Below are 13,261 nucleotides of genomic sequence, written 5' to 3' on the forward strand. Positions count from 1 at the left end.
GGGAGTGAGAGAACGTGTCGCGATCGTATACGATTTGTTGATGAGGAAAGCGTTCAGTGCGAGGTTGTCGAAGATCCTATAAGCTTCGAATTTCGAAAACGATAGTCTAGTTGCATGCTTAGAAACGCGTGAAAGCATAGAGAGAGAGAGAGAGAGAGAGAGAGAGAGAGAGAGAGAGAGAGATTTAGTGAAATCGAGTCTAGTGCGATTCGAGTCGTGAAGTACGTGCATCGATTTAAACACACAGAATCGTCGGAATCGCGCACGTCGTCGACGTGAGAAACGCATCGGCCATAAAAATAGCGTTTTCTTTTCTGAATTGCAGCTTCGAGCGGGAGACGCGTTGCAGCAAGAGATTCCCGCGCAGGAGAGGAAGACTGGACAAAGCGGAAGAAGCAGAATAAGACGAGCAAAGCAGAAGAAGCGGAGGAACACAGGAGTAAAAGAAGAGCGAAAGCGAGACGCGTAGAAGCGGGGTTGCGACGGAAGTGATTCAATAGCGAAAGGAGAGAAAGAACGAGAGAACTAGAGAGAGAGAGAGAGAGAGAGAGAGAGAGAAAGGAAGGAAGAAAGAAAGAAAGAAGGAAAGAAAGAAAGGAAAGGAAGAAGAGTGTGTGAAAAAAAAAGAGAAAAACATAGAGAAAGAGAGAGGAAGAGAGCGGAAGATCCGGACAGAAGATAAGGATAGATCTGGAAGAGTGGAAGAAATCGGTAGAGGAAGGACGAGAGAAGAGAAGAAGAGGAAGAAGAAGAAGAAGAAGAAGAAGCTCGTTAGAGAGAACCTCGCGCCGCATACATATATATTTCAGTGTGTTCAAAAAACGAGTGTACCTAAGTGCAATATTATTAAACCTAAACGATAATAAGAAGCAACCACAACTACCATCGACGATATCGGTAACGACGAGCGGTTAATCGATAATCGAATAGAATTCCTTTTAAAGAGTTAAAGAAAAAAAAAAAAAAAAACCCTAGAGTCGCATTTCGAGGAGGAGTCGTGAACAGACGCGAATCAGAGTGAGAGAGAGCGAGAGAGAAAGAGAGAAAGGACGAAGGATCGTACACGCACACGAGGAAGACGCAGGTCACGGCTGAAGCTGTCAACTGTGAAGTGGAAGAGATCGAGTGGAGCGGCGGATGCCAACCGAAGCGTCTTCGACACACGCTGTGCAGACGAAGTGACCGAAATCTCGAGAGTGGAGAACTGCCGTCCCGGTTCAAAGAAATCACACGACGTATCACACGCGGCCGACGCGCGAGTCCCTTTCGCACCTTTGACGATCGACGAAGAAGGGCTTGCACGTTCCGCACCACACCACGCACACACACACGCACATCGACATAACGGGGCTACTAACTACTCAGGGCAAAACGGGACGAGCAGTATCATCCGCGAGTGCGATTTCTCACTGCGGTTCAGCACAGAGGGAGAACGTCTACGTATACTTCGACCAACGGAGGAATTTCGCGTCTGCACGGACTGTCCTTCTCGTTCACACCGTCCGGGCTGGGCAATCCTGAATTTTAACCTGAACTTAAGTGTATGATAGACTTTAAGTTAGATAGAACAAAGAAATAGGGTGTTCTCCGCTAGAGACGGAGGACGTCCATTCGCGCGCGCATCGATTCATCAGGCACGAACAGACAGACAGACACACACGCACGCACACACACGCACACACTACGCAGCCACACATACACACACGTAGAAGAAAGAAAACGTACGTATCAAAAAACGTAAATGCAGACCATAGGAAGGAGGAGCTGAAGAAGCAGAGGAGACGCGACATCGAACGAGACGAGAGAGAGAAAGAGAAGAACTTGATAGAACCACCAAACTGCGGAGACGCTCGTACTACTGCACGATCAGTGTGAGAGATATACAAAGAGCGATCGGCGATCAAGTTACGGGAGATCGAGACGTTTCGAAAGATCGAGAAAAGTGGAAGGGCCATCGATCGTAGATCCGGGAACAACGGATCGGTGGTGTTCGCGACAAACAATAAGACGAGAAAGGTCGACGAGGAAGAAGGACGAACGACGAAGAGAGAAGTGAGAAAAGAGGCCGAACGGTACGCGAGTCCGAGTGAGAAACGGGCGAGGAAGAGGCAAAGGAAAAAAAAAAGAGGGAAGAGGTGTATCGAGGGAAAGAGAGTTTCATGAGCCAAGTAGCGGGAGGCAGCAGCAGCAGGCCCGGGAAGTCGAAGCAGGTGGCGAGTAACTGACGTTGCCCGCCGCCCACGTCGAGCGAGGATCGTTGTCCTTAAGACGATCCTGGGCTAAGAAGAGCGCGATACAGCGGAGAGAAAGATAGGAAGGAACGGCGGCGAGCGCAGAAGTGTGCCGGCCGTCGAGCTGCTTACCGGAAGGGGTGCGAAAAAGCGGGCAAGCTGCGCCGGAAGGGGGTAGCCCGGGCTTCTCGCGAAGGCCTCAAAATTTCGGACGCGACGGCGGCCCTGGACCTACGTGCCCAGACGCTAACCCACCCCGACTTTGGCTTGGACCATCACCAACAGCAGCAGCAGCAGCATCACCATCAACAGCAGCAGCAACAACAGCAACAGCAGCGTCCGCAGCAGCAACATCAGCAGCAACAGGGCCAAAATCCAGAGTCGCGTCCACACCATCACCTTCAACAGCATCATCATCATCAACACCATCCCGGAAATCATCTCCACTCTGGCGATTCGGGGGGTGGGATAGGAGGTGGAGGAGGTGGCGGTGGAGCCGGTGGAGGTGGCGGTGGCGGTGGCGGAAGTGGCGGCGGTGGAAGTGGCGGCGGCGGAAGTGGCGGTGGTGTTGCTGGTGTTGCTGGAGGAGGTTCGGCCGGGCCGGAGGCTGACAGAGCCGTCAGAATCCAAGACGAGGACGACGAGGATATCACCGAGAGGGAGGACGAGGAGGAAGACGAAGATCCTTGCAGCTCGCCCGAGGCAGACCTCGAAAACGAGCCGGAACCCATGGAGGTCCAAGCCGTCACAGCGACAGCGGCGGCCGCGAATCTTCACGCGCTGCGACAACATGTTTTCAAGATGTCCGATTACTGGCAGCAACCGCAACGGGGGCCGCCTCAACATTCGCCGGGGATACAGCACAGCCCTATCTCCAACTCGACTCAACAGCAGCAACACCAGCAGGTACAACAGATGCACAGCCCTCTCGGCCAGCAGCAGCAGCAGCAACAGCAGCAGCAACAGCAGCAGCAGCAGCAGCAACAACAACAGCAACAGCCGCAGCAGCAGAACGTGTCGCAGGTGCAGCAAACCGCCAACACGGGATTAGGACAGACCGCCAGTCCGCAGCAGCAGTTGCAGCAACAACAACAACAGCACGCCATGTCCATGGGCCAGCAAACGGCTCAAGGAGCGCAGCATCAGTCTTCCCCGGCACCGACGACGCCCTCGCCACAGGCGGACCATCAGGGCGGCATCACGTCCAGCATGGCCCAGAGTCTTCACAGCCTGGCGCAGGCACAACAGACCATGTCCCAAACCTCGAGTCCCTCGCTGTCCGTTCAAGCGGTCCAGGCGATCAATCAGAACCTGGGACAGGCGTTGAGTCAGGTCTTGTCGCAGAACATGCAGCAGAACCTGGGGCAAACCTTGCAGCACAATCTCGCGCAGAGTCTGACGCCGAGCCTGTCTCCGCAACAGCAGCAACAGTTGCTCAATCAACCGCAGAACTTGAGCCAGGCGAATCAGAACCTGCAACAGAACATTCAAAGTCAGGCGCAGAATCTGTCGCAAACGCTGCAGCAACCGGCTCAGAATTTGACCCAGAACCTCGGCCAGAGTCTAAGTCAACAGGCGCTGCAACAACAGGCAGCGCAGAACCTCACGCAACAGCAAGCGCAAAACCTCACGCAAAATCTGCAACAACAGGCGCTCAACATGGCCGGCAGCATCGCTCAGAACGGTGCTCTCGCCGGGATGAACATGTCGACCAATCAACAACAAAATTCCCAGAACTCGATGCTGAGTCCGGGCGCGACGAGCCAGGACTCCCACGACCTGACCGAAAAACTCGTCAACGAGCTGCAGGTGAGAATACCTTTGTTACGATCGATAGAACCGATACTCTTTCGTCTGTTTCTTTTTTTCTCTTGTTGCTTTTCTCTTTATTTTATTTTTCTCTTCTTTTTCCATTTTTATTTACTCGATCTCTCGTTAGACCACTCTCGTCCGTAGCTAACGGAGAGAAGAGATAAATAACTGGGACGAGGCAACCGCGATAAAAGTGCATAATGCGCCGATAAATAGGGTCATTCACACAGGGCCGACTGACGCCGGACAATACTTTTAAACAGTTTCTATCAATGGTGAAAAATACGCCTCTCGTCTCGAGATCAGGTCGAATCTTTTCCATACTCCGAGCTCGCCTATTCCGCGAGTTCTCGATAACGAACGAATCGCCGTTCTATCCTCTGTTCTTGCGAACGTATTCCACGATTTCGTTCAACGAAATCACGCCAGGTTCGAGTCAAAAATTCCCCGACAAAGCCGTCCGTGAGAGACGGACAACGAGGATCTCGGTTGTCTCGCGATCGCGATACAGAAACAAAAAAAAGAAAAAAAGAAAAGAAAAAAAATGAAAAAAAAAAGAAAGAGGAACAAAAAAGACCAGATGTCAGACCTGTCAGAATCGACAGGATACGACGAAAACGTCCGTATCGGCTTAACTGGATGACTTTCAATAAATCGCGCTACATCGTCGACAATTTCGCTGACTGTTTGAATCTGCGACTGTACCGAGATACACTGACCATGGTTCACGCACATCGGAATACGTTGACTTACCACATCGCGTACTTCAACACGCGTACGCCACGACACACATACACCCGCGGCACATGCACGCAACGGAACGAGCGAGAGAGCGAGAGTGAGAGAGTGTCCAAGAGAGAATGTGAGAGAATGAGAGATCGAGCGAACGAGCGAGTGAGCGAAAGAGAAAGAGAAAGAGAGAGAGAGAGAGAGAGAGAGAGAGAGAGAGAGAGAGAGAGAGAGAGAGAGAGAGTAAGAGAGAGTGAACGTTCACGCGAGAGCGCGCTCGCGCGCGCGCTCTCTCCGGCTAGCAGACAAGCAAGCAAGCAAGCAAGCAGCCAACCACGCACACATTAGAGTCACGGGGCCACAAATGCAAACGCGGCCCACGCACACCGATGCGAGGAGATGCAGATACGTCGTCTCTCGGGGTTCTTGACCCGCGCAACACAGATAATACTATACGCATACGTCATACGGTACGCCGAGAAGATGTTCTCGAGAAAATATCGCGGCGTGCTTCTGCGATGCCACAGTCCGCGGAGCTTCGATACGAGGAAACTAAGTAAATATATCCCCGCAAGATCCGCTTCGGTCTCACCGCTAATAGGAATCCGAACCTTTCTTTCTCTTTTTTTTTTTTCTTTTGCTCGCTTTAAATTACATACACAGAGAGAAAAACACGCACGCACGCTCGATTCGAGCTGATTTTCTGTTTCGACGCGATTCTATTAAGAAGGATGACGGAAGAAGAAAAAAATGAGACACTTTGGTAGAGGAAAAAGTTGAGCGACTCGACCGTGCGATTTTACGGATGGTTCTTCGTTTCTTTCTTTCTGCTCTTTTTTTTTTTTCCTTTTCGGACGTCGTTGGGAACGTTCAACTGTTTTCTCTACCTCTAGAAAATTTCTACGGTCTCCTCCTTCAGTCTTCTCAATCAGCATGACGGTTCTCACCGTCCGAGAGGAGAGATTTAGAGCAGCAATGCGTCGGAATTAACGAGTTGCACGAATTTATCGCAAGCTAGAGCTTACGAATCTGAGATAGAAAAGAAAGCGATTTTCTAGTAACTGCCGGCTAGAAGAAACGGCAACGAGAAAAAGTAAACTAACACGAGCCTCCTGTCTTGCCCGATAGTCTCGTGCGGCGGGACTTGGAGGTGCGGGAGGCGCCGGCGGAGGTGGAGGAATGGGCAACATCAACGAACGCACCCTCGAGGAATGCTGGTCTACCCTGCAACGAGTGAGTTGAACACTCAGCCCGTTCAAAATCCCCTTATTATTTCTCCTCGTCACACAGCTTCCTGCAACAACTTCTCACTTTTTAATTTCTTTTCTCTTTTTCTTTTTACTCGCCAATTCGTACCCGAGGCTCTTCTTCGACGCAACGCCCTTCTCTTTGCGTAAAATTTTTGTTCTCTCATTTTCCTCTACATGTTCCTCCCGCACGTTTTACGTAGTCGAATTATCTTTGGTTTCGCGATTTCACTTCAATTCTTTCCTTTTTTTTTTTCTGGTTTTCGATCGCGAGTTTGCTGCGGCGACGGCGGGCGCGATCGCTCTGTCCGTCTCTCGTCGTTCTTTTTTTTTTCTCCCCCCCCCCCCCCCACACACACCCGTCCCCTTATTATTTTCCACTCGTATTTTTCTCGTTAGTTGCTCTTGTCGCAGCGCCTGGCATGCTCTACGTGCGTGTATGTGCTTCATTGTAAGTTGATCTCTTCCATATTAATTTTGTTTCTAATTTTTTCTCCGTCTCACCTTTAATATTAACGTTAAAGGAAGAGCATCTTGCTCGCCAAGAAATTCGTCTGGGTAGCGTCGTCGTCTGCTCGTGTCGACGACGACGCGCGCCGCCATCCTCGACGTATAACAAAGCGTTGACCGCCGTGGCGGTTCGAGATCGATCCAAGCGATTTACGGGAAGATCGTGGACACGCGTGTACATACACACATTTTTACGTACACGTTCCGTAGGTAGATGACCGACGACCGTCTCGGCCAACGGTACATCGCACAGCTCGCGAGAGATACAATACCGCGTTTAATTGTTCCGTACGCGTATTCCACGCACGATGCGGCCGATTTAATGGGACACTCCATCCCGATCGATAACGCGATTCTCCGCGTATATGGCGTTGTGTCCTTTTACGAGGCAGGGAACCGAAATGAAGGGAAAAGGAAGCACCGCTAACGAGCCGTGAATCGAGTTCGACTCGATGAGAATCCGTCTCGGGAGACTCGAAGGTACGAGACGCCTGGATAGACAGACGAAAGAAAGAGAAACGAGAGGAGGCCGCGAAGAATAGGGAGGGAGGCAGGTATATAAAGGGGGCGGAGGGGGAGAGGGGGGGCGAGTAAAAAGAGAAGCGGCTCGTGCAAAACTTTTAAATTCTCGGCACCGAGCACAGAAAGCAACAATTTGTTTCGCTAAGTAGCCGCGGCGCTCCTTTGTTTTTCCGACTTCTTTTATTCCCGCTAACTGCGGGGGGATGAATGGGTGAGATGGTGGTGGGCGAGAAGGTGGTTGAGAGTTCCCTCGTCCATCGCCACCTTGAAAGCGAGTCGCGAGCCAAGCCGAAACTTTCGGAAAATTCGCAAAAACGCCGCACGATGGCGAAGTTTTCACGTTTTGCCGAGAGATTTAATTAAAACGTTCGCTTCCTTTGTGAGCCCCCGCTCCCGCCAGCCGTGAATTTTCATCGGCGGCGGGGAGAGGGCAGGCGCCGTTGTCGGTGCTCGTGACAAAATATTAAAAGCAACGCGCACGCATTGCCATTTTCCAAAAGCCAAGACGACCTTCGCTGTCGATGTTCGCGACATTTTCACGATTTCGTCCCCTTCTCGACGCGTACTGAAAATTGACGATTCTGGCGATCGTGCTGACGATGACGATTGACAAAAACGCGGCACTGGAAATCGTGGGAAAACAAAGGGTGTCGAGAAAGAAAAAGATGAAAAGTCGAAAAACATTGATGCGCGGCGAACGCGTTGTACAAACACTCATAACCCGAGTGATTCTCATGGTGCCCGATCCGGGGAAGGGGAGAGGGTCGTCGTAGCCAGCGAGACGGAGAGAAAGGCAGTTTTTGTTCTTTCACCGGCTCGAAAATTAAAATCCAATTATTTCGACACCTCTGCGCGACCCTCCGGCGATTCAAATGAATTTTTTGCGCCGGTCCTTTCCCTCTGAAATCTCTCTTTCACCCCGGGCTTTAAACCGGTTCGGCATCGACAAGGTAACGTAACGCGGTGCCACCACGGGCTTACCCTTGACCGATTCCGAGTCCCGATTTTGAATCGACGACAGCTGCCAGAACCGGAACTCCGCTACGGGGGAAAGACGAAGACGACGAAAGAAAAGGGGGGGAGGGGGAGGGGGAGGGGGAGGGTTAAGGCGAATATGAACGCGTGCGGATCGATACTCGCAGAATCTTTGATGCACGAGATGCGTCTTGGAGCGACGAAGAGAAAGTAATCACAGTTGCGAGAGAAACTTTTGGTACGGTTTTTCAGTGCGCTCACGCTCAGCTCGAACCCTTCAACCGGGTTAAATTATCACGGATCGCGGATAACTACGATCGTTTTTGAATGTTAGAAAATTTGCTTAATTTGAGATCAATTACCTCAACTCCTGTTGCGAGTTGTATACCATCTGACTTACTTATTATCACGTAATACGTATAACAATATCAGCATATCTTTTAGCTACGCCGTACAACGACAAACGTGTCTATTTGTTAAAGTACTCTGATCGAGGAAATCGTCATCGACAATTGAAAGATCCGGTACGTGCGTTCGTTTAGTATCTGGCACTTTCTCTCAAACTTACCCGATCTCCGAAACATTTGTCTCTCTTCTTCTGAGAAGAGATCGCACCAGGAGAAGAACGTTTCGTGCGCTAGGAACAAAAGCGTCGACTGATTTTCGCCGAACGAAACGCGCGCGCGGTCTTTCTCACGTTCGGTTTCTCCGTCCCCTTGAGCGTAACTTATTTTTTGCCTCCAACCCCCGAAGAGGTTCCATCGTATTATTTAAATAACGGTGTTCGCGCGCGTGCCATTGTTTCGCTAACCCTTCTACTATTACGGGAAAGGGAAGGAGGGAGGAGGGAGGAGGGTGGGAGAAAGAGAGAAAGAGAGCTTTCTGTTCCAAGTCGAAGAAGAAAACCCCGGAGGATGAAAGATAGAAGGGCGGGAAGAGGGAAGAACTTCCGTGCCGCGTAGCCGTTATGGCGAAGGCAAAATTACGACATCTCAAGTCCACGGGCAACCAATACCTTCTGCCCGGCTCGCTACCTACAAAGTTTCCTGGCTTTTCAGTAATTTTCTATGATTTTCAGATCGCATGATCGCTAACAATAACGGGGCCGACCCCGTGCCGGCTGTTAAGATCCTTCTAATCGAATTGTTCGATCTTCGGCGAAACTCCGGCGAATTCGCGAACCAACGCCTCAGAAAGAGAGAGAGAGAGAGAGAGAGAGAAACCGCCAACCTGTGTGGTGGCGAGCGGTGAAATTTCGAAGAAATTCAACTAACCAAAAAAAGTCTTCGCGAATCTCTTTAACGAGTCGAATGGGAAGAAGGAGAAACTCGGGAAAAATTCAGAAAAAGAAAAGAAAAAAAAAGAAAGATAACGCGACACGGAACCGGCGTTCGTTCATTGGACGATAAGCATCTCTCGAGAAACGTGGCCCGGCCGAAAGCAGAGAAGGAGAAAGGTGCGCGTTACAAAGTCGTGAGCCCGGCGGAACATTCTGTACGCGGCGCGTACGGTTCGTTCTTCCTCTCGTTCTTTTTTTCTCCTTCCTCGTCATTCGCTCGCGCGGTTCCGCCATGACCTACCCCAAGCGCGGTCGACGAAAGAAAAAGAAGGAGTAAAAAGGGAGGAGGGAGAAGGGCCGAGAGAGAGAGAGAGAGAGAGAGAGAGAGAGAGAAAGAGAGAGGAGGAGAAAGAACTCGCGCGCCCACACACGGCTCTGGCCAAGTTGCGAACGCGGATGACCAGGAGAAGAAGAGTTGCACGTCGGTAACGAACGAGCGAGACGGAACGAGATCGCGAGCCCGAGAGGAAAAAGGGAGGGCCGGTGCCGCACGGAATAGAGTTTATTCTTTGTGTCGCGAGTATGGCTACGCGCTTTTTTTTTTATCGTTCGTTGACTCCGACTCGGTTCTGCAGTCGCGTTCGCCGCATCGCTCGGCCACGATAAGATTACATTCACACAGGGGCGGTCACGCTCAAGCTCGGTTGCCGCGCACCGAAACGTCTCTCGCGGCGCGCGCTTTTCCTCCGCTTGGAGATTTTCATTTCGAGCACCATCGCGCTTTCGAATTCCTATGTACCCCAGGATTCGAGGATTTCGTACTTTTGCTCAACCTCTCGCAGGCGTCGTCGGAGCGTTACGATCTATATCTAGTATTTATCAATATCGAAATTTCCCCCTCTCGCATCGTCGACAAGCGCTGAACATTCCGCAACTCATTGCCTGCCATTTCCAACCTGACAATCTACCGTACAATCGACCAATTAGATCTACGCTCTGTCTTCGCGGAGCGAACGAGAGAGAAGTCGATGTAATCCGACCGATACGCCGGGCGTTTTCTAAAATTCACCTCGCGGTGCCTTCGCCTTTTGCTCGCCGTTTCACGTTTCACGTCGCGCAGCCTCGCATAGTTTCCCCGCCGAAAGCCACCCCGTAGAATGCCGAACTTATTAAACAACCGTTATCCTACGTGCCACCGGTAATTATTGCAAACTCGAAACGTGACGCGTACGCAACGGCCATTAACCGCGCGGTGTTTCTGCTCGAATGCAAAACACCGAGGAGCGCGCGCGTAATAGCCGATCTCCGAAGAAGAAGCGAGGGCCGAGGGCCGAGCAGGCCCCCGCGGGAAAGAAATTTAATCGAACAGCGGGGGTAACGAGGAAAATGCAAAAAGATGAAAATCGACTCGAGAGAGGAGTCGGATCTGCGCGGAGTTGAGAAATCTCGGCGGCCAGTCACGAGAGAGACCGCGCGCGTATCCCCAGAACCTTTCCTCTCCTCTCGGTCGCGGAGCTGCCGCGGCAAAAGATCGTTGCCCTTCTAAATATAAGTTTGCAAAATCGAACAGCAAAACTGCGGAGTTTTGCCGTGGTCTGTGCAGCTCTGTGTGTATATTGCCGGTAGATCAGCCCCCTTCTTCTTCTTCTTCTTCTTCTTCTTCTCTTCTTCCCTTCTTCTTCTTCTTTCTCTTCTTCTTCTTCTTCTTCTTCCTCTTCTGTCGGGCTGCCCGTTGCTCTCGCCGCTCCTCTTTCCAACGCGTTGCTTGGTCCTCCTCCGCCAGAGCGTATCCTCCATCGGCTCTCTCCTACTCCCTCGAATCTTCGCCCATATCTACCACCTCCTTCGAATCCCCTCTTCGACTCCCTCAAACACCGATCCCCACTGCAGCCTCGTGACCTCGAAGGCTTGCGAATCCGCTCTTTCGTTCGCGTTGACTTTCGGACAAAATTCGCCTGGCTCCCCTGAACGTAGTCGTAGGTCAGGATCCACAGGCCGCGTCACGGCTTGTTTCGCGCCAAACGGCCACCCGTTGGATCCCGTACGGGAACCCCTTCTGGCGAAACTCGCGGACTCGCTCCTCCGTACGCTTCTCTCTCGCCCCGGTTTCGGCCTTCGGCCAATGAAACGAGGAAAAATACGAGAACCGTTCGAGAACGTTTGAACAGAGTGGAACTGCAACCTCGTTCGATACCTCGTTGACGATCAATTATGAAACGGAGGACGGGCACGAGGATGCTTTTGATTTTTCGCGTCTCGTTATCAAGCATTCAGCCTTCAAAGATTCATGCCTCGCGATACAGCTGCCAGCGTCTCTCCGATATAAATATGCACCCGGTATCTTTTATTATCCTCTGGTGCTCCCCGGAAGCTGTGCCGAACCGAAAGTTCGAGGAAAAACTGAAAACGGGAGTAGTACGATTGCCAACGTCGCCACGGACGCGGAATTAAAAAATTGATCGGATCTCTGAAATAGCAAAGTTGCTCGTTTGCTATTTACCCGAAGACGATCAGTCGCGAACAGGAACGAGAACGCGGGGAAATTGAAATTGAAAGAGACGAGGAGCCCGTAACAACAGAGATATATATAAAAAAAAAAAAAAAAAAAAAAAGAAAGAGATATCCGACCGCGTGAAAAAAATAACCGAGCCGGAATCTGGGTCAGCGGGGCTGTGCAATCGCGATGTGCCAATGTCAGCCGCGTAGATCGCAAGGCCAGTAAAATCGTGAGCCGCGAAAAAGTGTGCTCGATCCGAGAGCATCGGTATTATACCCTCGTCGTCGTTTTGCTCGGTTCGAAACAAGTTCCGCCATTCCGATAAAACGACTCTCGATAAAACTCGAGGAGAATCTAAGAATACCCCGCTGAAAATCACCGTTCCCCGACCGTTCGGTCCAAGAATCTCGACCAATAAACGCAATATTGTTCAAACGACCCGCGAGGAATTTCGAGCGACGATGTTTTTTTCTCGACGAGTACACACTGTACTCGTCCTATAAGGCGGATGAAAGAGCAAAGAGGATCGTTCACGTTGGTGTGCACGTTGCAGCGGCGAGCGGTCGGCGTCATCGTCATCGTCATCTCGTGCATGCGTGGGTGAATAGCCTGGCCGGTCTCGGGCAATACAGACGAGACAGAGAGACGAGGAGAGCCTCGAAGAGAGAAACGAGTTACAAAGAGAGAGGGAGAGAGAGAGAGAGAAGGGGAAGAGAGAAAGAGAGAGAGAGAGAGAAGGCGAACAAGCTGAGAGATCAGAATGAGAAGTTGTTGCGAAAGGGAGACAGCGAGTATTGCGCGGTAAAGCGGGGCAAAGAGGGGTCCGCGAGAAAGAAAGACGCCCGGCGTACTGGCTCCACACAGAGAGTTTCTTTCCTCCTCGTTTCGTTCTCGATTATTACACTCTTCCAACGCGAGTTAAATTTTCACGCGTTGACTGTCGCTTGAAAGCAAACTACGAGTCACGAGTGATCGATTATCGGGAAATAGTCTCGCGTCGTCTCGATTCGGCGACGATCTCTGGTCGTCGTGAGAATTCTGGTCGCCCGCGTCGCTCGGCTCGCACGATTTGATTTCGACGAGATAGATCTCAGGATGCCAGAGGATCATCCCTGTTAGGTTAGCCGTGTATGTAAAACGTGCACGATCCGAGTTAGCGGGATGGTAAAGACGCAACCCCACTCCGTGTACTCTCGTGGATCCGCTCTGGTAGCTTCTCGAGGCGAGTATTCTACCTTCGGACCTTCGCGCCAGTGCCCCCCACCGGCCGGTATCCGGCCAATCGGCCGCGAGGACGCCGGCGTGAAGCCTACGCGGCGGCGGGCAGGCCGATTCTCGCCGGCGCCCCAGCATTTTATACGGAAAAGACTCTTTAACGAAGCACAAGGTGCGCACGCACGACCAACTTCACGCGACACCACGCGCGCACCGCGTCACACGCACACGGGGAGGCGAGAGT

At 51.5% G+C, this 13,261-nt stretch overlaps 2 protein-coding genes across 19 annotated transcripts in view; both read left to right on the forward strand.

Moving 5' to 3' along the window:
* The window catches only part of LOC122534974, a 33,888-nt gene extending 31,892 nt beyond the window's left edge, over positions 1 to 1,996 (forward strand). Inside the window, exon 3 of the mRNA XM_043666106.1 lies at positions 326 to 1,996. Within this exon, the coding sequence (XP_043522041.1) occupies positions 326 to 492 (167 nt within the window). The 3' untranslated portion in view covers positions 493 to 1,996. The remainder of the gene's footprint in view (positions 1 to 325) is intronic.
* A 157-nt stretch (positions 1,997 to 2,153) lies between these two features.
* Positions 2,154 to 13,261, forward strand: part of LOC122534971 (zinc finger protein 853-like) — a 63,447-nt gene continuing 52,339 nt past the window's right edge. For 15 of the 18 annotated variants that reach the window (XR_006308028.1, XM_043666086.1, XM_043666088.1 and 12 more), the window contains exons 1-2: positions 2,269 to 4,040; positions 5,901 to 6,005. Coding sequence is in view for 17 of the 18 variants with exons in the window: in XM_043666086.1 (XP_043522021.1) it covers positions 2,961 to 4,040; positions 5,901 to 6,005 (1,185 nt within the window). In the remaining variant the exon portion in view is untranslated. Of the gene's footprint in view, positions 4,041 to 5,900; positions 6,006 to 13,261 lie in introns of all 18 variants that reach the window. The other 3 variants (XM_043666100.1, XM_043666101.1, XM_043666099.1) reach the window with 2 other exon arrangements.

This window comes from Frieseomelitta varia, unplaced genomic scaffold, assembly GCF_011392965.1.
Source record: "Frieseomelitta varia isolate USP_RPSP 00005682 unplaced genomic scaffold, Fvar_1.2 scaffold_653, whole genome shotgun sequence".
NCBI lineage: Eukaryota > Metazoa > Arthropoda > Insecta > Hymenoptera > Apidae > Frieseomelitta > Frieseomelitta varia.